The sequence below is a fragment of the Plectropomus leopardus genome, chromosome 17, assembly GCF_026936395.1.
Source record: "Plectropomus leopardus strain MGB_pleo_1.0 chromosome 17, ASM2693639v1, whole genome shotgun sequence".
Taxonomy (NCBI): Eukaryota; Metazoa; Chordata; class Actinopteri; order Perciformes; family Serranidae; genus Plectropomus; species Plectropomus leopardus.
This window is the reverse complement of record NC_142192.1, coordinates 230497-253769: the sequence shown is the minus strand read 5'-3', so window position 1 is coordinate 253769 and position 23273 is coordinate 230497. Positions and strand designations below refer to the sequence as shown.

Genomic DNA, 23273 nt, shown 5'->3' with positions numbered 1-23273 from the left:
CTGTAAACAATATGAACACATAAACAGTCCATCCAGATTTTAAAACTGACAACTATCAGCACACATAAATGAGTTATTATTGGTGTCCAAATATAATTTAATGTTTGACTACTTTTTTTTCTTTTTACATAAAAATGTTATCAGACAGAATGTATTCAAAATAATGTCATGCTATGTCTCTTTCAGTTTAGGAAACCTACTTACTTTTATTAATTGTATTTCTACTCCCATCAGGTCTTATTCTTTATGGCTTTCTTTGCTGTGGATTTCCTCAATACTTGGTACACCCTCATAATAGTGTGCTCTGATAAACCTTAAATAAAATTATGTTTGAATAAAGTCTGAATCTAATATGTTTGAAAACGTCAGGAAAGAGGGGCAAGAAAAAAAATCTTATCATAGGTCTTGGAAAAGATACGGAGAAAAATTTTTAATTTTCAAATATTTTCCATGAAACCTTTAAAGAAGAAAGTAGGGTTAGATGATGGGACAACAAAGTGTGACTTTGACATGCAGGGCCACTGACCATCTTGAGACTTTATTTCAAACATTACAGCTTGACTGTCTTACAGTAATAAACACATTTTAATTGTCTATCGGTGTTATTTTCAGTCACTTGCAACACTGCATATCGCTTGCTTTGCTGACCATATAAGTATATTTTGATAAAATATTTAAATTATATATTATTTTTTACCCTAAGACCGCTTAATTACATCTACACATGTAAAAATCTTTTCATAATATTATTCATTAAATAATACAATTACAAGAATTACAAAAACTAAATGCAGAAGACAAAGTATTTGTAGCAGTAACACCTGCATCCTCCTTTGACAGGACATAAGATTATCTCTGCAAATACACAGCGAGGAGCCTCCCAGGGTTGTGGTCATGTATATAAAGATCCCATCTGTTGTTCATGGTGCATAATGAAGGTAAAGCTTTCTGGAGAGAAGGAAATAAGCTTTTTTCTTTTTTAAAGAGAAACATAAGAAAAGGGGGAAAAATGTAGCCTTTAAACCTATAACAGCTGCTTTTTAGGCCACCTAGGGGTATCAGAGACAATCTGACACTGACAAATCATCAATCATCAATTTTTAATAGGGCAAACACTTACATATTTTGACAGAGAAACCTTATCATTCATTTAAGAGTTGTGTTTATGTTCACCTGTTGGATGCAAATCCAATATTCTCTCTCCATATCAGAATATGGTCATCAGCTTGTCTGTTTGCCAGTGATAGGGTTGTTTGTCCTTCACTGAAAATAGCTGTGACTGGAAAGAACACTATGAGAGTGTCCAGAGTGAACCAAAATAGTTAAGTTGCAGCTGGATAGGTAAACAACAAGGTGAAAGTCACTACAAAGCTCTGTCAAGCCAAGAGGAGCTGCAGATTCAGCTGATAGGGTCTCTGTAGGGTTCATCACTACCGGAAATACTAATGACAGCACGAACTGTCACATTGTTTTCACAATCAGCTGATACAGTGTGATGATAAAAATGTCAGACATACTTGCTTTTAGCCTTAAATCAGAGGAAAGGGGATAAAAGCTATCTCTTGATCCATGTAGTAGCAATGAGGCAGTGATGTGCATATAGACATGCGAAAATATTAAACATCTTCAAAGAGATATGGTTAACCCCTAATATCCCGGATCAGGCTGTTGTACTGGATGGGTGGACCTTGTTGGGAGCCATGAGGACACAAGACTCTGATGCAAATTCAAAAAATGCACTGCATCAGCACCAACATGACAAAGCAACTGGACTGAATTTTCACGGTAGCTGCCAATTTTAATCAACTCATCCTTCAAAGATGTAACAGGATCAAGGACAAATGTAATTTGTTTTTTAAACTTTGTTTAAAAATGACTCATAAATTTTCCTTCTTCTACCTTCTTCCTATCTTGATGGGAGTGATCTCTTTAAGGATGGGGGCTCTCTAAATAGTGTGATGAGTATGAAAATTTTGTGAATTGCTGTCACCAGAGCTCAACCCAGTTAAACTCCTGTGATGGAATTTGGACCGACATGTTAGAAAACAGTCTTCACCAACATCATCAAAATCACTTCTAAAGAATGGTATTCATCCCTCACTGCCAAGGCACATTGGAGGTGTTCAGGTTGTTCAGTATGAGGTGCTTAACACCTAATGAACTTGATGTTGGTTTTTCCCTGTAATTTATCCCCATCATTTCCCCCGGATTCTTTCATATTGTGACAAGATGAGTTGCATACTGTTACATGCATTGACAGACTGCGATTAAGCCATAATGATGTAGAAATCCAGAAACAGGCAATGGTTGTATTGTTGCTTAAGTGTAAAATGTTCAATAAGTTAATCTTGAACCAAAAACCTAAGAAACATAAACTCAGAACTTACACAGCCATTATTTTTAGTAGTTGCAACTTCTACCATAAGACCTGACAAAGACAAAACCTTATATTACATGCTATGAAAAAGTAGGATTTACAGAGCAACTTACAGAGTAATTGGATTGCTTTAGATTGTGTTTATTTCATCTTGTACAGGCTCTGCCCTTTACTGGACTAGTTGGGTAATACTACTGCTCCAATCACAAGCAAGCATTCACACGCTAAATTTGAATAAAAATGGCAGGCCAATGAAGGCATGCCTACATGAATACATGTGGAACCCACAATATATAGGAAGGTGGCTTGCCTGCCATCAGGCACCCTTTTCCTCCTCAGCAATGGCATATTGCACCCTGGACAGCTTCCTCCAAAGACGAAGTTGCCACTTCTAAAACCCTGTCAGTGCCTGTCATGTCCTGGCCTCATAGCTGGACCAGACCTTGATGACTGTTGCTTCAAGTGCATCTGTACAGACCATGCAGACAGCAGTGTTCAGTGGCCAACTCCCTGTGAGTTTTACTGATAATTTCCCAAGAATAAGCATCAGCAGACCTGATTGGCAGACCTGGGCATGTGAGTGGAGTGGAGCGGGAGCGAGGGGGGTGCAGGAGTGGAAGGATTTGGCTGGAGCACAGGTACCTTTTATAAAAAGCTGCAGCATCCCCGTATCTCTTGCTCCATCCTGCTCCAATTTCACTCCAGTACTGCTCACACCATGTGTCTGAAGCATGTCTGACCAAGGAAGCTGAGAAGTCATACATACAGGTGTTAATATTATTGTAAAAGTAACAGATGAAAATGATATGGTTCAGGAGAAAGAATGTGGCAACATTGTTTCAGTTGGTAAAAAAAATCACTCTGGAATTGCATTTACCAAAAGTACAAAAGTGTACTGAAAAACTGGAACGTGTAATGGTGTGTGATTCGGGTTGTGACTGATAGTGCCAGCAACCTGATAAAAGCATTTACCTTTCTCCCTGACATGGAATAAGAGGATAGTGAGGCGTCTGCAGGGGCTAGCAGCAGCAGCTCTGAACATGAGGAAGAGGAGGACGAGGGACCCCCTACGCTCTCTAGTCAAAGAAGCTAAAATTAAAATACAAGGCAGATGAATTTATTTTCTTTTTCTTGAGTGAGCACTAAGGGATTTGAGTCGGAGCGATAACTAGTGGAGTGGCCTGCATTGCCTCGGAGCAGGTAGAATGTACAGCTCCATGCGTGAAGAGCAGGAATTCTCATCTCTTCACTCCGCTTACATGCTCAGCTTCAGACGTGTTATGCCCTGCTGCATTGAGAGTGGGCCAGAACTTGAGACTGATGATGCAGAGACTCCTACTCTCACTGCCTGCACTCCGCTGCTGCTTCTGGTTATCTTGGCTTCATTTGCAGATGTCACTACAGCATCTCTTCTATGTCTCGTACATCAGTGTCCCAGATATCTCTGCGCTGGGGCTTCCCGCTGGTGAAAACCATTGCAGCAGGGCATGATTTTGGATCTCCACATCCTAAACTGATGATTTGCTGGCAAAACGTTCCATATGCTAAATGAACAGTTATTGGAACTGGTTCAGATGGGCAATTGATTGACCACCATTGGCTTACAAGATGTATACATTTATTTCAAGGTGCCTCCATAACAGGGATTTCTTATGTTTTATCTAATAGGGGATAGGTTACGAGAACAACAAAGTACTGTTTGGCTATTCCCTGGAAACTCGTAGCTTTAGCAAATGTGAGGATGTGGCGCTTCAGCCTCTGTGTGACCATGGCATGAGGGCCTTCTTTTTTTCAGTGACCTTATCATGTCCAAATCAATGGAACTTTCTGTGATAATTTTCCACCAAACCATGTTGGTGTTCCCAGTCAACTGGGAGGAGAGCAGCCCCCTGTCACACCAACGGGTGAAGTATCTGAGGGTTGTGCTCAATGCACGCAGCTTGCAGGTCAATCTCCAAGAGGGCTGGGGCCCCTTACCTCTCCACTGCAGTGGCCTAGATTATAAAGAATTAAAGAATTAGGTCATGATCAGTGTGGCTGGGTCTTTGTTATGTCCTGGCGGGGCTTGCTTTCATTAGGTTCCACCCACTGTCTTGACAGTAGAGGGCGGAGCCTTTGTGAAATACAACAAAGGTTACAATACTATAACCCTATCTATTACCACAGGCAGATCCCTGTAGGTTTTGTGGTGGGTTCCAAATGTAGTCAGGTAGGCACCTACATATTAATGGTGTCCATATGTTTTGCACTCCCTTGGTCAGGGGATGGAATTGGAGCATCAAACAATCTAAAGCATAACCAAAAATAAAACAACCCACTGTCACAAGCCATGTACTTAAAGCTCTAAAGCAAAGCATCTAAATAAACATTAGTACCTGCAGAAAATGTTGACATGCTCATTGTTTTAGACAATAAGTTCATATTGACAATAGTTATAAGCTCATTAGTGCCGGGGAAACATGCAGGGGATCAGATCTCCTCTGGAATACCTTGAAGATCTGAAAAAAAAAATCAAAATGTATCTTTCAGTTTCAATGAAACACTGTTTACATTAATAATATACATTTTCCATCAGTACAACAAACCGGTCCTGTTTTATAATGTGACACATCTATAGGATGTCTTTAATTTTATTGATATTTGATCAACTGTACTCAGAAAGGCAGCACAGCAAGTAAATTAGATTATGTTATACATAAAATACTATTTAGTTCAAAATAAAAGCTAAAAGCAACAGTGGTGGTGGGTATGATATGACCCTGTTGCGGGATCAATGAAATAAGTGCTATTGGTGCTACATTTACTCCATTACTACATCCGCTCTGCTGATGCTCCGCTCATTACATACCGGCGGGGGCTGGGACTGGGAAACACTGATGAAACAGATGAGAAGGTAGCAGGACAAGTTAAATATTGTAACAAGATTGGGTATTTTGTGGAAATGAAGAGGCAAAGATGAACTTTGGTGGTGGTGCACACCATTACATTTGGTATCACAATTAAATAGGGGGGAGATCTCCAGCCGTGAGACTGACCCAACTCATGGTGCAATAAAAGTGTCCCAATAATTGAACAGAAACACAGAGAGCACTAATGCAAAACAAAACATAACAGGCAGTACCTGGATGACCTTGAACAGGTTCAAACACACTCCCAAACACAATCTCAATGGAAATCCTAAGAAACCCCTGACATATCCCCAGCACGCTACACAGTCCCCACCTAGCTGGTTAACTGTCCCCAGCAACCCATGTGTCCCTGAGGTATTAGGGAAATCTATGCTGTCACTTGGCTCACTCAAGTAGCCGTTTGGCAGTTTTGGATGATGAGGTGCAGACCTGAGGCTGGTTCCCTGTCCCTGACTCACCCTCAGATGCAGCAAAAGATTGGTATGGTGCAAGCTGGTCACGATGGACCCAGTTTCTCTTTTCTCTTAAGGAGCCGCACCCCGTACAAAATGTCTGACAGTCTGTCAAGAACAGTGCATGGTCCCACCCAAGGGCTCATTGGTCTGGGGGAGAGACCCCTCTTCCCCTCAGGGCTGTAGACCCACACCTGTGTACCAGGGACAAAGTCCTGCCCTTTGCAGCGAGAGTCATGGGCCCAGTTCTGTCAGCACTGAGAGGGCCTGTCTTGTCAGTTCATGCACCTCTAGAGCCGTTCTCGAAGATGTTAAAAGCTCACCCTCCACCTCTGGTTCAGGAGGTGTCAAGTCAATTTCTGTCCTTAGACCCTCTCTCCTTAGACCCTCACATTAGACCCTGACTAAGGAAAAACTCCCCAAAGATCCCCTATACCACGGACATCCAACAGCAGAAGCGGGTCCGGACATAATAAAGGGTCTTGGTGACTCCAAAGTGACCTGCCTCCACCGAGCCGTGGGCAAGCTGGAGAACTTGTGAGGCACGAGGAGTTGGAAGATGTCACGGTTCCTCCCAGGGGTCTGGCAACGGCGATAGAGAAGACCGTCACAGCTTATGAGGGTGTACCACTGAGAGTTAGAGGGCCTTGGTCTCAGTGTCCAGTGCTGAGATTGCTGGCCATGCTGGTCACTGACCTGCCCTCACCCAATGGACATGGGGGAGGACAGGGTCTTCACTCTGGTCGTGTCAAAGTTGTTTTGGGTTGATGTTTTGAAGCTGTGATTGTAGGGGGTGGACAATGCCTGAGGCCCTCCATCACTGCCTCCTGGGAGGCTGTCGACATTACTGGCTGGGGTATCCCATAGAGCTGCCGCTATCAACATCGGCGCCTCCTGTTCTTCCATGCGATGGCAGTGCTGGCATTCGTCTTCCTCGCAAGGGTGTGGAGACAGTGCATCTGCATTGGTGTGAAGGCAGCCAACCTGGTGGCGAATCTCAAAGTTATAGTCTTGCAGCATCTCCAACCACTGGGCTAGCTGTCCCTTGGGTTCCTTGAAGTTGACGAGCCAGGTAAGGGATGCTTGGTCGGTGTGCAGGATGAACTTCTGCCTGTAGAGGCATGGTCAGAAGTGGTGTAGACCCAGGATGACAGCCATCAGCTCCCAATGGGTGACACAGTAGTTCTCTGGTCACCTGAGGCAGGGACTGAAGCAGGTGATGAACTATTCACTTTGTTTTCCTTCTTGGGGACAGCACTGAACCAAGGCCCACATTGCTTGCATTTAGTGTCCACAATTAAGGGTCACTGAAGAGCTGGATAGGCCAGCATGGGAGCCCCGCCAAGTACTGACCTTAGCTGCATGAAAGTGGGAAACCACTCCTTCACTGCTGCTATCTTTGCTGGGTTGGTGGACATCCCTGTGGAACTGACGACATGATCCAAGAAATATGTCTCCCGTCAGAAAAGATGACACTTCTTGGAGTGAAGGTGCAGGTTGGCCTGGCGGATGGCATGAAAAATGTTCCTCAGGTTGGCCAGTGCACTCTCAAGTCTGCAGCAGGGGTGAGGGGGTCATCACCCCTGTGTCGGTAGACAATGCAGGGGCTCTGTGGTATGTCAGCCAAGACCCTCTCCATAAGGCACTTGAAGGTGGGTATTGCAGAGGCCAAAGGGCATCACCTTAAACTGTCACAGCCCTTGGTCAATGGAGAAGGTGGTCTTTGGCCATGCCTCAGGTGCCAACACCATTTGCCAGTAGCCGCTGTGGAGGTTGAGGGAGCTGAACCAGTGAGATCCTGCAATATAGTTGAGGACATCATCAACCTGGGGCAGCGGGTACACCCTTAACCAGATGCTGTCCTTATCTCTTGACCAAAACCACTGGAGCAGCCCAAGGGGCTAGTGGAGGGCTTGATGATGCCTGCCTTGACCATCCCTTTGATCTTCTGCTCTGCCATGGCCTGCTTGGTGAATGGTGGACAACGGCGGTGGAGGCAGATGGGGTGCGCATCACCGGTGTCAATGTCATGCTGCTCCAAGTTTGTGTGTGTACAGACCACATCTCTGGTTGCAAATATGTCAGCAAACAAGTCCAGGGGCTCTCATAACTGGTGTTTCTGATCAGCCTCCAGGCCCTCACATCTCCTGTGGTACAGGTCATCGATGGCTTACTTCGTCTTAGTGGATGGCGTTGGGGGTAGTTGTGCTGGCGTAGATGCAGCTGGTGGCTGAGAGCCCCCCAGCTGGTGGTGATGACGGTGTGGGGAACTCTCTTGCAGGTTGTGGTGTTGTGATCCATTAAGATCCATTATTTTTATTTTGGTTAGATTATTTGCTTAGATTATTCTTAGGGTTGCAAATTAGTCTAAGCTAGAAATGCTGTATGCAACATCAGTGATTTGTTTTTGAACTTGTTGCTATGTTCATTGCACTGTCCCTGAGAAATAAAGGAATACATTTTTAAAAAATAAATAAAATGGAGAGTAGCTTGCTGCAGACCAGAAGATCCAGCCCAGTGATGCAAGCGTCTTGTATGGTGGCTAGCTGTGGTCAACTGTGTGTTCAACAACAGTGACTTGGAGGAATGTTGGTGCACTCGCTGATAATTATGGTGAGATGGAGCATAGTGGGCCTCTATTCCCATTCCCAGCGGTGCCAGGTAAGGTCCTATAGTAGATTAACGACATGGTGGACCCAGTCCACCAGGGCTCTGCAATGGGTGCCATTAATGTTGCAGTCCACATACAGTCTATAAGCCCGGTCCAGGCAGTTGTAGTTGTGATGGGAAGAGGAGACTGTTGTGGATGGCAGTTTTTCCCCTTGTGAAATGGCTTGTGATGTGGCCTTGCTCTCCGCACAGGTAGCATCCCTCCATGGACTGCCCACCTCTCCTGGCTGGTGTGCTGGTTGCCTGGCAGGTTGCTTCATCATTGTCGCTTAAGTCTGCTTGGCACATTTGTTGCCTCATGCTGAAAGGGCAACCTCTTATGCCCAAAATATGTTCAACTCACTATGCTTCACTTAGGGCCTCAACCAAGCTTTTTGGTGCACACAGGCAAATGCGTTCATTAAGTCGTTTTGGTTGGAGCCCCTGCACAAAAGCGCGGAGGACTAGCTCTTCTTTTGCAGCAGCATCGAAGGTGGGGTACCCCTGCCATACATGAAGGCGAAGATCTATGGTGTAGGCGCCAAGACTCTCCCCATCTTTCCTCTGGCGGCGGTTCAGCTTTTCCCTGACATCATCAGTGTAGGTACGGAGGCCAAAACGATGCTGTATTGCTCTCTCAGGAGCTGGCCAGTTGAATTGTTCTTGTGGTTGGAGGTTTGTGAGAATCTGTAGGGCTTTGCCCTCTGGAGCCAGGGCGACTTGCACTGCTGTCTCCTCTGCTGACCAGCTGCTGATCTGGGCAGCCAGCTGCACTTGGATGAACTAAGTCTCTAGTGGCTCTTCACCATTACAATGTGGCAGCTTCATTGTACCCCACTGGGGGCCCTCTGATGCCAGAAGTGGACCATCGAGGGGGGCGCTGTTGCTGGTCAACATGGTGGGCAGTGAATTGGTTTGCTGCCGTTTGAGGAAAGGCAGCAGAGTTCTTCCACATCGGTGTTGTCTGCATCTTGACCCAGCAGTCCTCTGCAGTATGCCTCAATGGCTGCTGGATCCCTTGGCAATGGTCTCCCCCTGGTGGTCTCTGGAGGTCACTGGCTCTGTCTCCGGCTGGTTCTCCACCCCAGTGTATCTTTACCACTGGCGCTCTCTTCAGATGGGCACCCTCAGTGGCATGCAGGCATGTGATGAGTTCTTCTATCTCTTCTATCATGGCTGCCATCTAGGATCCTACTCCTGACACCAATATAGTGAGATTGGGTATCTTGTGGCAATGAAGAGGTAAAGATAAACTATATGATAGGAAGATCTCTTTAGATCAATACTGCACAACATACGTATGTCTAAAAACCATAATACATACGTTAAAAAAAGACAGATAAATCTACCTTATACCTTGTATTCATTTGGTACTACAATTACACTACAATTACAATTAACTACATGGTGCAACAAAAATGTCACATAGCCAAACAACAGCAATTGAACCAAATACAAACAGAGAACACTTCACAAAACACAAAACATCAAAGGCAATGCCTGGATGACCTTGAACCTGTCCAAACACAGTCTCCACAGGAATGCTGGGCAAACCCCATTTACATATCGCCCATAGCTCTTTGTGTTTTTTAGTGGATAATTTTGTTTAATTGCATGACTTTTGTCTTTTTTGTAGTTATTTCCACTGAGTTTATACTGAGAAAGGCGGTTTTATATACTAATTTAGAACCAGTTACACAAGCTTCAAATATCCATCAATAGAAAAGTGTTTTGTTGGTGGGTGTGGTGTGTATTTTTACTTTTACTTGAGTGACATTTCTTAAAAACAACAGCATTTGAGTAAAATATTTTCGTCCTCTTTTCATCTCTGCCTGAAGACACTAATACCAAAATGATGCATATAACATTCACTCATTGTGTGCTATGTCTCTAATCTGACCTTTGGAGCTCTCAGAAACTGTTCCATCATCATCATCTGACGTCATGTCTACCTCCAAATCACTGCCATCCTGGAGGCCATCAGACTGGAGTGCAGTTTTCTGGCTGGCCCAGGGGGTGTCAGCTCTGGTTGAGACCTCCCTTCCCAGCTGCAAAGATGCAGACTAAAACAGCAAGACAAAAGGGGAAAAGTCTGTAGAAACCCAGTGAATGTGGGGTACCAAGTACTGTGAACTCACTGATGACTGATGTTTTGGCGGAATATAAACCCTGATAACACCACAACGACATAATCAAGGCTATTTCAGTTTGGAACCAAGACAGCAAATTTTTGACATAACGCCTGTGTAACCTCCCATTACTACCTCCCATTTATACCAGCAAAGTCCTTGCCAAGCTACTTTTACCTGGCCAGTCACTCCCACCTACCAGCTCACACATTACTTTCTTTTCTGTGTAGCTTCACTTTAAATGTAAGGAAGAGGTCAACACTGCAACACAGCCAAGCTAATTGTCATATCCGGGCAATCGGACTTTTCTTGTGCGTGGTCACTGTTGTCTCCTATGTTGTAGGAAGTCAGAATTCTTATTTGAAGTATGTGTAGTGTGTGTGATTGGAGCTTTGATGTATCAACACTGGTCCTGTGTGTATTATTATTTTTCACGTACTGATAACAGGTACAAATAACCCCAGCACTGAGCATGTGCGATGGAGTGAATTGAGAGTCCGAGTTGCAGATTGAACATTTGGAGCTGCAGATTGACTGTTTGGAGTGGCAGATTTAATGTATGAAGCTGAAGAGTAAACATTTAGTGCTGCAGAATAAACATTTGGAGCTTCAGATTGAATGTTTGGAGCTGCAAATTGAATGTATGAAGCTGCAGAGTGCACATTTACAGACACATCTACTTTATGCTAGTCCTATGCAGTTTTTTCATTCAATTCCTAACCAAGACAATCTGGTAAATATTGTATTGTCTTGTTAATATGGACTTCAAAACTGTTTTATAATGCAAAATAATGGAATTGAAAACATGCGATTAAAATGCGATTAATCCTGATTATCTTTAGAAATTCTAAGATTAATTTTCATTTTTAAAATGAATAATTTGATAGTCCTGCTTTTTAAAAATATTTTTTTGTTGTTTTTTGGGATAGTTTACCACTGTCTTTCCTATAGCTCTGATTTGCCTCGACTTATTTTACCTTTTTTTTGGTTCGGCCAACAGTGTTCTTTTTTCCTAGTGGTTTATTCTGCCCTGTCTAACTTTGTCTTGCATTTTAATTGCTTCATTGTTTTGATTTGCGTTTTTGGGCTTTATAAAAAATTGACTTATACAGTCTTTTATGGTTTAGAGTTTCACCTCAGTCAACATGGCTCTTTGCTTCATCCTCCAGCATCTGGACTCCTCAGGGAACCTACACAAGGATCCTATTTGTGGACTTCAGCTCTGCCATTAAAGGGGAACTACACCCCTCTTCAAAATTCATGTGTTATTTATATGGTCCAAAAATATTAGTAAACATGAACAACTTTCACAAATTTAAAAGCTAAAGTGCTAATACTAATACCCTACAATTTGTGGTGTCACAGGGTAAAAGGTCTGGAGCTGCTATATACTACAAATAACTTTGCATTTTGCCTGATCAGTGTTTGGTTTACCCTTATATGAACTGCTCACTATTACCATTTTCAGACAGATATATTGTACATATTGTACATATGTATTTTTAATTTTTTAAAAATATTTTACTGTGAACTCCTTCATTTTATATTAAATGTTTCTTTGGTGTGAAAACCCACTTGGCAATACAATTGATTCTGATTCTGATTTCAGTCTCTTGAGTTTGTCTTAAAATCTGTCTTTTGTGAGTTCCCTAACTTTGTGAAATTGTAATACCAATGTTCTTACTTGAGAGGCCTGCTCCCCCAGTTGCTGGGGGGCAGGTGCTGCCCCACTGCAGACCTTCATGTGTCGGACCTGCCTCTCCAGCTTTGCCCGGGCTCTCTCACTGTCCTTAAAGCGGGTCTCTGCATCCCGCAGCCTCAACAGCTCTTCCTGCAGCAGGCTGTGTTGTCTCTGCAGGAGAGCCAGCTCCCCTATGGTTGACCCTGCACTGGCTTCCCGATTTCCACCTTCTTGCCAGAGAGGGCGCCACACTCCTTCAGCAGATGACCCCACAGTATCCTGGGGCTGTAGCAGCAGCTCCAAGATGGAGTCTTGTTTGATGACAGCTCCCTCCAGGATAAGACAGATAATCCATTTTTAAAGACTTTATAGGCTAAAAATTGGCATAGGAATGGAATCAGACATGTGCCTCCTCAAGAGTTACATTGAATTCCCTTCCTCAGAGGGATGGACACTCATGCAATCAATTGTCAGACTGAGTTTAGGGTTATCAAGAAGTTGTTTAACGCATAATGCCATAAACATCTTTTGGGTAATTACCCTGTAAAGAGTAAGACTGCTGCTATCATTTTTTTCTTATTGTTTACAAATCACCTGTGCAGTCTCAAACCCATAATAAATGTATACTAACAGTGAGTTAATGTTAGTAATATGCTCCTTCATTACAATAAACACACATGCTGTAGTTTATTTTGACACAGCCCCACATACTCTATTCTGCTGCTAAAAAAACTCATTTGAGCACTAAATGTGAATCATAATTAGTCCCAAACAAACACAATTTCTTTCTGTTTAAAAACTTTTGTGAGCTGTTATTAAAAGTCAGAACCAGTGGGCTTCAGGCCAGAATCCAGAAGGTATTGTGAGACAGACTGACACAATGTTGGTATAAGGTTTTATAGAATTTGTTGACTATCAAAGTTATAGAATAACACAAGAGTAGTACTCAAGTGATGACCTTTTAATGAGGTGGTAAGCATATTGTGTGTCAACACAATTATTTTTTTATGTGTCACTTGTGACAATTCAAAATCCAAGCAGACTTCTAGAGGTCAGAGAAGATAAAGCACAAGTATTTGTGGTTGTTACTGTACATTACAGTACATGGTCAGTCATCTGTTTTTTTTAACAGTGATAAGAGCAAACAACTGCATGGTTACATTAGTTTAGTAATAAATAAGGACGTGTAAGGAGAAGATTTGGCTGAACTCCACAGAACACCTGCAGCATATTGCCTTCCAGCAGACTCACAGTATCACCTGTCCAAGTCTTTAAAGCTAGCTTTTACCTCTGAACAACATCAACTGTCCAATACTCACAGACTAAAAGTATTTAGTATAACTTGGTGTGCTGTACAACTGTTGTATATGAAACAAGCATATTAAATATGTACAGAAACCTACTCACCTGGAGTGCATGAAGATATACACTGAGATTCACCAGCCTCTGATAGATTCTCTGTCAAACACAGGCAGCATTTTTATTACTGACATCTGTTTGACACATACACACAAACACAAACACACACATTAAGAAACCTTTACTCACCGTGAGCAGTGGCTTGTCTCGACTCTTTAGGCAACCCTTTGAATGGTAAAAAAAAAAAACCAAGAGAATATCACCACCATGATGTTACATTTCAACATAATGTAATCTTTAGTTATCAATGCATTAATTAGTAAGTTAGTTAAACTGAAATGATGTGACTGAGAGTTATTATGTTCATGTGTTATGTGTTTTCCAACCCACTTTAGATTAAATCATGCATGATGAAAGTGGGCTGCCAGAGGTCAAGTCCCAATGACTGGCTGCCAGCTTATGGCTGCAGCATGCAGCAAGTCAGTTGCTGCTGGCTCAAAGACGCAGCTACAGCTGGGCACCTCGTGAAACTGCACAGTTTGAGGTCATCAGTGGCTTTGAACACCACCGTTGTCAAAAAACAGTGAGGAAGTGTACACTCTCATCTCTGTGCTTCCTGTTCAGACGCAGACTGGCCTTTGGGAAGTTCAAGAATGTGGGCTGGTCTTCTGAGGCCTTGGATGAACTGCAGCATTGCCAGAGCAGCATCAGCCAACAGTTAATATGGATATTCAATCTTAGCTGCAGGTACATGCCTGATGCAATCTATAACAGAAGGTAGCAGCCTGTGGCCATCACAACTAAAAGAGAAAGTAATAAGAGCGAAACACGAGGTGCAAGGTAAAAAAGGATAAGATGGGGGGTGAAAGACATAAAACATAAGTGAAATAATTGAAAAGCAAATCTAAATTAAAGCTGCAAGGAGCGAAGAACAGGCCCTCCTACCCCCACATATGTCAGGGGCACTAGTAGGACTCCAGCTGAAGTGGTCGTTCATTTCTGTGAAAGTCAGATAATGCAAACACACATTCCACATCATCTTGGTGCATATCATTTGTAGATCAAACCATGAAAATTCCATGTAAATTAAAAGATAATTGTCTTGCCAGGCTTATTTCCTGTTGCCAGTCGGTGGCACAATGAGTATGAGAGGCAATTGACATGCTGATGTCTTCAGGTCTGCAGGTCTTGATGACACCAGTGAAATTTGGGGCCAATCAGTCAATGCAATTGACCAGCCCACTGCAGATTTGGATGTTAATGCCACGGGAGGTTTGGAACTCTGCTGTAATTTAGTCAGCAGAGAGTTGGTGACTTTTACGCACCATGGGCCTCAGCACTCGGCGACCCCGCTCTGTAACTTTACATGGCGTGCCACTTCGTGGCTGAGTTGCTGTGGTTCCTAAATGCTTCCACCTTGCAATAATACCACTTACAGTTGATCGTCGAATATCTATTTCACAAACTGATTTATTGCAATTGTGGCATCTTATTACAGCACCATGCTCGAATTCAGTGAGCTCTTTAGGATGACCCGTTCTTTCAAAAAATGTTTGTAAAGGCAAATTGCATGGCTAGGTCCTTAATTAGGAAAGGGAAGGCTTCAGGAGCATTTGAGGTTGCCTGTTAATCTAGGCTGGTTCAAATAGCAATAACCAGGTCGGCAAGCTTCACATAGGGGGACATGATCATTTGGTGTCAGCCAGGGTTCCATGATCATGAAGAGATCAAGATTATTTGAAAGAATAAAATCATGACACAAAAAATATTTATTTACACAAGATCTCACTTTAAAAAGGGCCAACCACAAATTCCTGGGCAGAGTTCACAAGGGAATGCAAGGAATTGTGACTGAGTTGGTTATACCTGTGTTTGAAAACAGCTGCTGCTGCCCCATTTGCAAAGGTGTTTGTCTCACAGATAGTTGATGTTGTGTAACTGAAAATCATCTGAAAACTGTCTGGGGAGTTGTGTGAGGTAGTCAATATGACAATATATTGTTTATGAATTCAACAATATTAGCAGTGAGCAAAAAGAGTAAAGTTGGTGGCAAGCCATAGCCCCTGAGTCCACTGATTAGAACTATAAAGCAGGCTAAAACCTTCACACCCTTGTCTCAGGGTTGTAATGGGCCCTGATATTTCACATTCTTTATCCAGACTTTTGACAGTCACAGCAAGCAGTTTGATACTGTGCTGTAGTTTGAATAATTTTTAACACTCTAAATCATTTGCATCCACGTGGATGAGGATGAAAAGATAGACTGAGCTCAATGATTGCTGGGATATACTGGACTATATATATTATATATACAAGATTTTTGTCCCAGGGAAACAGAATGTTAATCCCATGGGAAGTTCCACAAAGCAAATAATTGAGTCCAGAAGAAACTCCAGGACTGAAATGTCTCCTCAGCAAGATTTGAGGGAAGATCCTTGAGACTGATGATAAGTGCACGAGGGAGCTTGGCATAGCCGGAGCAGACTGCTGAGGCATACAGGAGGGTACCTGGGCAGGGTGTCGGTGTACAGAGGTCGCTCCGTCCAGCTTACAGGGGAGCGTGGAGGCCTCCATTGGACGGGACTTGGGAACCAGTGGCCACTCGGATGTATTGGATTGCAATAGTTTGTATATTTCGTTGTCCCCATGAATAGAGAGATAAAACCAGCGGTGCAAAGAAAGTGTGCCACACGAAAAATAAAGGCTTTACTGACTTTACTGTAAGCACCCTCCCTAGTTCAAGAGGGTGGAATATAATTCAAATTTGCATCAACTTAACACTTGCAGGTCTCTCTGTAACCTCTGTAAAAAAAATGGATGATTAATACTTACACTTGTCAGCACTCAACTCTTTTTGAATCTGTAATCTATATGCCCTGTTTGCTTTGCAGTTTTATTCTATATATGTCACTACTGCCAATAGTCCTTTTAAAATTTGTTTATTCTTTTCCAGTCTTTGAATTACATGTTTTGTTTTTTTTTTTTGTTCTTTGTTTTGTTGTTTGTTTGATTTTTTTGTCTGCAGCAGCAGGTGATAATGAGGACAGTGGTAAGAAGCCTGAGACAGAAACATTGGAGAGGAGTGAGCAGCCCTTAGCAGGTGCTGTGTCATACTTCCCTGACATTTCCTGTAAATTAACTAAATGAATTAAGTAAAGATAATAAATAAATAAATAAATAAAAATTTGAATGAGTTCAAATACCTGGGAGTTATATTAGATTCCACCCTCAGTTTAGAAAAGCATGTAAAAAACATGAGCCACACTTTTTCACACTGAAATACAACATAGCCAATTTTAGATGTATTAGAAACTCACTCACAATGGAGGCATCTAAACCTTCCTGAACACAATGATCCTGTCGCACTTCTCCCACTGTGTGTCCTTCTAGTCCCAATCAAGTAAGATGACATTGAAGCCACTCAAGGTGACCCTCAAAATCTTAGATAAGAAAACATGAAGAATATATGACAACTGTCATATACTCTCCAGACACAATCCTGCTGCAGGGTTAACCATTTCCAAGGTTTACTAGCCAATTCCATGCAGAAATGTTAAGACAAGTTCAAACTCATGGTGTTCAAAATTGGTCATCAACTTCCGCTGTACATGGGGGAAAAAAAATGGAAATTTGAAACGTTTCTTCTACAACTCATCAATTCTTTTTTGCATTATATCTTATGAGGCATTTAATATTCCAACACATTCTCATCCCATGTCGTCACATATTGCTGCATTATCAGTAGACTTCCACGTCAACATATTATGCTCGGTGTATCCTCCTGCATCTGCTGCTGATGTTCTGGGATGCCTCACTCACAATGGAGGCATCTAAACCTTCCTGCACACAATGATCCTGTCACACTTCTCCCACTATGTGTCCTGCTAGTCCCAATCAAGTAAGATGACATTGAAGCCACTCAAGTCCCTTTTTAAACAAGCCCTCAAAATCTTAGATAAGAAAACACAACGAATATAGTACAATTGTCATATACTCTCCAGACACAATCCTGCTGCAGGGTTAACCATTTCCAAAGTTTACTAGTCAAATTCCATGCAGAAATGTTTACACAAGTTCAAATTCATGGTGTTCAAAATTGGTCATCAACTTCCACTGTACATGGGGGGAAAAAATGGAAATTTGAAATGTTTCTTCTACAACTCATCAATTCTTTTTTGCATTATATCTTATGAGGCATTTAATATTCCAACACATTCTCATCCCATGTCATCACATATTGCTGCATTATCAGTAGACTTCCACATCAACATATTATGCTCGGTGTATCCTCCTGCATCTGCTGCTGATGTTCGGGGATGCCTCTGTCAATGCTACAATGTCAACAAAAGCACATGATGGGACTATGACACAAAAGTGAATGGTTGCTTTAGGCACATGGCTAGGAGTAGAAAAAATCCATCACATTCAGCAAGAAGCAAACACCGACCTCCCGGGCCCAGGATTTGTCGGACTCTTACACCACCCTTCCCGCCTGCCCAATAGGAACCTAAGTGCTACTTACACTATGTCATAAATGACAGTGGTTCAATTTGACACCACCCGGCAGCATATCATACAGACAAGAAAGATGGCTTATGGTGCTGGGATCTTAAATCCCCAAATGGTCAATAGAATGCCATCAATGAGTGAGTGAGAATGTGATTGTTTAACTGAGTAGCAGGTGGCACCCTTATGGTCACCAGTGTATGAATGTGATATGTAGTGTAAAAGTGCTATTGCACTGCTCTGCATTTTCAATGTTACCCCCAGCTCACCTTTGGTGCCAAGAGATCACGGGCTCCATTGACCAACAGATCCTGATCACCTAAGCAGAGAAAAAAACAGCAGTCGACTTTCATTTTCATTAAACCGTAATTTGAGCTTGATGTTCAATAAAATGTAACATCATGCAAGGCTAGTAACTGCACTCTTTGGATCAGCTACCAGGTAGAATTCTTTATTTGTAATTTTGTGCCACCTCTTGTACTTTACATAATTTAATCCTCTGATATTTAGTCACATTTAACAGCTTTCCAGACTTATTTAAAGTCTGTGTAAAGTGAATTCAGAGATTTGAGAAAGATTTTTGCATCAGTTTGCACCCCATTTGCAAGCAAATATCAAATGTTTTGCGGTCGAAACACACTTATGTGGCAGTTTCAGTTTCACTTGTTTTTTGGATGGAATTATTTTGAACACATTGCTATGACTAATTATATCTTCTTTTATCCATTTGCACCACTGTTACTCTCCCTGTCTTTATGTCATGCACATGCTCAACTAAAAAATTAGAAACCCAGTGTCTTGTAAACATGGCAGAGAAATCTGCTTCCTCCAGAGGAAATCCACCCAAAAAATCAGGTTTCTCTAATCCTTGTTACAGAAAGCATGTTTGAAGAATCCACTAACAGGAGACAGCTGGCTGCAACCCACTCTCTCTAGTGCATGTTAACACACTGACTGCATTACTGTCCAGACTTTGGTAGACATTTTCATTTACATAAATACAGCTGTCCATTTCTGCCTGATCAAAACAAATCATCAATCTGCCTTCTCATATTGTGATCACAGCACTGTGACCCTGTGCGTTTGTCTCCTCTGTCCTCAGTTACATTGCCTTTGACTTTTACAAAGAGTGCAACCACATGAGATGGGGCCATCTCCAGATATTAGTGGATGCTTTCACTGGGACACTAGATGAATATGGGTGCCATAAGCAGCAGCTGTTTTGGGCTCCTATCTGCTGTTGAATACTGTGTAGGAATATTCTGATGTCTCTCTGTATGTAGTTACTTCATGGTGAACACAGAGGGGAAAATGGTGGCCCAGTGGAGAGGAGTCTTCTGCAGTTCATGCATGGACGGTTTGGACAGGAACAATGTCATCCAGAGCCTGCTGGCCCAACGCTCCCTACAGTCTCAGCTTCAGATATTTTAATCCCACTACTGCTTAGCCTCTTAATGTGTGTCAAGGTGTCATTAGGCTAATGATTATTTGATGAGTGCGTTCTTCAGTGCAGTGTACTGTGTGTGTGTGTCTGTTTGATGTGTCTTGTATGGTCCTCTAAATGGAAGTTGATAGCTATACTTTTGTGGACACCAATGATGACTGACAGTATGTGACTGGAGTCTTCAGTGACTCACTGGTTTCTGTGTGGATGTGATGGCATGAAAGAGGGAGGTCCACACTGGAAGCCTGAAGGAGCTCACTCAACCTGTCAACTGTAGGGAAACACACACAGACACACACACACACACACACACACACACACACACACACAAAATGTGTCATCCAAGTCATTTGAGCCACTTTTAATCTTTGAGCTAAATCTTTACTCTAGATTGCTAACATGCTCACAGTAATGATACTGATGTTAAGCATGTGTAACTACCTTGGTCTTTAGAGTGTATTAGCATGCTAAGTAGTACTAAAAAGAAAATATTACCAACAATCTCATTATTTTATTTTTATTCTAACCATATAATTTTCCTGTTTTCTGGTGGCCATGAATCAAATTTGTCCCGATCTATCAAGTAGATGGAGATATTGATAAGTAAAGCTTTGATTTGCTAGTTGCTCCAGAAAAGATGAACCTCAAGAGCGGTGGCCATGCTGAACTTTGCTGTGGGACTCAAATTCTGAAAACCTTTTTTAAATTAATCTCAAGAAGACCCATACCTAAATGAGTGTATCAAATCTGAACAAGTTTGAAAAATGTTCATCACTTTCTGAACTCCTCTTGTATTTTATGTAATTTAATCATCTGATATTTAGTCATAATAGGCCTGTAATCGAATTAACTATGTTAAACAAGATTCCCCTTTTCACCTAATTGTAAGTCTTCCAGTACCAGTACCTTCCAGTAATCCAGTTCCTGAATTATTTCTTAAAACTAATAACTGCACTAGCAGCTAAAACAAAACTTGTAACAAGCAAAAATAATGCTCATATATGCAATGTGTTTAAATCATGAAAAATAATTACATCAGTCTTATTCCATTGACTTAAACTAAATCTTACCACAGGTGAAATATTAAAATACTAGAGACAGGAAACATTCATAGATTTATTGAACACCACATTTTGCTCCTTTAAGAGGCAGAGTTCAGAGTTGACAGAGAGGGATTTCTCGCTTTTACAGGCCTATGGTCTGGAGCTTGTGTTGGCATGTGTTGTGCTGTTTCGAAGTGAAAGTAAATGGACTTGACCCGACTCAGTCTCTTCGTCTCGTCATTCCTGCACTCCCTCAATTGATTATTTTGTGCTCATCAGGAGGATGCCTGTAACTGATTCAGATAGACATAAGGGGGGCTGGTGGGCTAAATCTGAATGGTATTAAAGGATACTGTTTCAATTTTCTACTTATGTTCTAGAATTTATGAATGTCATTTTTCAGCGTACTGCTGCTACATTCAGTATTTAGGTGCAATGACGGTGAGCAAAAATCATATATGTATGTTAAACCCTGTCTGTCACAAAAATAACAGTGCTTTGTTATCACTGCCTGGTTTATTTTCAGTGGAAAGGTTCTTTTTCACAATAGGGTAGGATAGATGACTGCAATAAAACAACAAACAAAGTTAAGTACGATGCTTTTTCCTGTGGAGTTGGAATTGGATGTGCACACTACCCAACCTTTCTGCCCTTTAAGAATTATTTTTAGTTAAACTTGGTGTCTTACCCTCAGCAGTGGCATCCAGTAGAAGTTTCTCTGCACGGGGAGCTTGGGGTGTGTCTGCCCTGAACAAGTAACGAGTGACAGGAGGTTGTAGGCCCTCCTGTCCACTTGTCACCTCTGCCAGCTCACAGAATAGAGTCACCCTCTCCTGCAGGAGCTCCAGCATTTCGTGGTCCTTCTGCTGGAGGTCAGCTGTGGGTGATGGTTGAGGAATTATTAATCATGCATCCAAAGTATGATGAAAAACCTGCCTTTCTTTCTTTCTTACACCTGGTAAATCCTAACACTTACATGCTGTCACCTAACAGAGATACACGTGAAAGACCTATGTGCATGTACCACAATCCTCAAACACACACACACAGACATCTAACACAGATATAAGCAACAATGTGCTATGTGCCACCACACGGAAAAATGTGTGCACTCTGGTGTCTTTGCGTAGTAAACCAAGGACCAATCACATGCATATCATGGCCACAAACTGAGGAAAGGGTTGGCAGCTGCTGGTTTAACCCACTGATTCTCAAAGTTTTTTGTGTCAAGGAACCCTAAATTGATACACATTAGGTCACAGAACCAAGTGTTTGCCTTGGGAACCTCCATCTGAAACAATATTTATCGTTAAATTTGATTATGTAAGACCAGCATTCTATAATTGTCACCTACAGTCTACTCAAATAGCAAAAACAATTCCTATTTTCTGGGGGCTTCATGAAACTCGCTCAGGAACCCCTGGGGGTCCTTGGACCCCTGGTTAAAAAAGTGGTCGGTTAGTTACATTGCTGAACTACAGGGTAGTTGTACCTGAAAAATAAATGTTTGATAAACAGAAAAAGAAACAGAAAATTATGTGATGCTGTGATTGTAACAATTCATGTGAATTTGGGCATTCCCTGTGAAATCTGCAAAACCTTACAGTTTTGTCCAATCACTGCAACTTAACTGCAAATTTGACTGATTTTATTGTACAGCTGTGCACAGTGAATTGATCCACCCTGCTCCTCTCTTTCTCTCTCTGTTAACATGCTGATGCGTTTATTACACACAAAGTGACAGGGAGAACTGTCCGCATCACACCAAACATTTATGAACAGGTTTAATGACTAATTCTAGCCATTTTGGTTGTCCCTATGACCAGAATGCACTACCCAACCTTTCACAGTGAGTACACTTATCATTTCAGCCAAATTTAACAGACCAGTTAAAACACTTAACACAGATTACTGTATCAGGTAACTGAGCTTTTTAACTTCACAAACTACAAAGTGTCACAATCGCTGTCAAGCTGTCCGAGGCACACCAAGCTCCCACATACCTGAAAGTGAAGCTGTGAAGCACACCGTGTCTCTCTCTAATCTGTGTCTGCCTCTTTTGTAATGTACTCTATTCTTCCTGTTCATCACATTGTTTACAGTCAGGTCAGCCTGTTTCCATCCCATCCACCCTGATGTTTCTGAATATTTCTGACTGACACTGACTTATATGACAAAGAAAACTTCGGACCAGCTAAGATTGTTTTTTAAGTATCAGTTTTATTTTATGCCAGCCATGGCATTAAATCATGATGCGATCTTATGTAAATGTAAATTGAAAAAAAAAAAAAAAAACTCATGTTAAAAAACACCTAAAAATATCACAACTTCCACCACAATTCTATAGAAAAGCTGCCCCAAATTCAGGCAATCCTTGAGACAGACCGTCACTGAAATGAGAACTTTCCTTGGCCATGGTACAAACAGTATCAAAACCAAAAAAGAAAAAGGAGAGACTTCTGATTCATTAGATTATAGTTGTGCAACTGCATTTCAAGTCAGTTGAAAGATGCAAGTAGACACAACATAAATTTCTCATGACAAGTTGCTGGGTACCTATAACTATTGTGCAGTTGGCTGTAGACACCAACTTGTGTCTAAAAAAGTGAGTGAAAACATAACTTTAGTGGTCGGGAGTCTGTATATTTTTTGCTAATGTTTGTGGTTTTGTTTATAAGGTTTCTATTAACCATACTCACTAAGATCATTTCAGTACCAAATAGC

General features: G+C 41.9%; 1 protein-coding gene across 4 annotated transcripts in view; it reads right to left on the bottom strand.

The window, feature by feature from the left end:
* Positions 1-519: 519 nt before the first annotated feature.
* arhgef2a (Rho/Rac guanine nucleotide exchange factor 2a) overlaps positions 520-23273 on the bottom strand; it is a 91885-nt gene continuing 69131 nt past the window's right edge. Inside the window, exons 16-24 of one of the 4 annotated variants that reach the window (XR_015779397.1) lie at positions 21238-21426; positions 19700-19777; positions 18332-18381; positions 13746-13781; positions 13605-13655; positions 12201-12527; positions 10288-10450; positions 3350-4875; positions 520-3125 (exon numbers count right to left, since the gene is read on the bottom strand). Coding sequence is in view for 3 of the 4 variants with exons in the window: in XM_042506972.2 (XP_042362906.1) it covers positions 4847-4875; positions 10288-10450; positions 12201-12527; positions 13605-13655; positions 13746-13781; positions 18332-18381; positions 19700-19777; positions 21238-21426 (923 nt within the window). In the remaining variant the exon portion in view is untranslated. Of the gene's footprint in view, positions 4876-10287; positions 10451-12200; positions 12571-13604; positions 13656-13745; positions 13782-18331; positions 18382-19699; positions 19778-21237; positions 21427-23273 lie in introns of those variants that run through there. The other 3 variants (XM_042506972.2, XM_042506973.2, XM_088090031.1) reach the window with 3 other exon arrangements.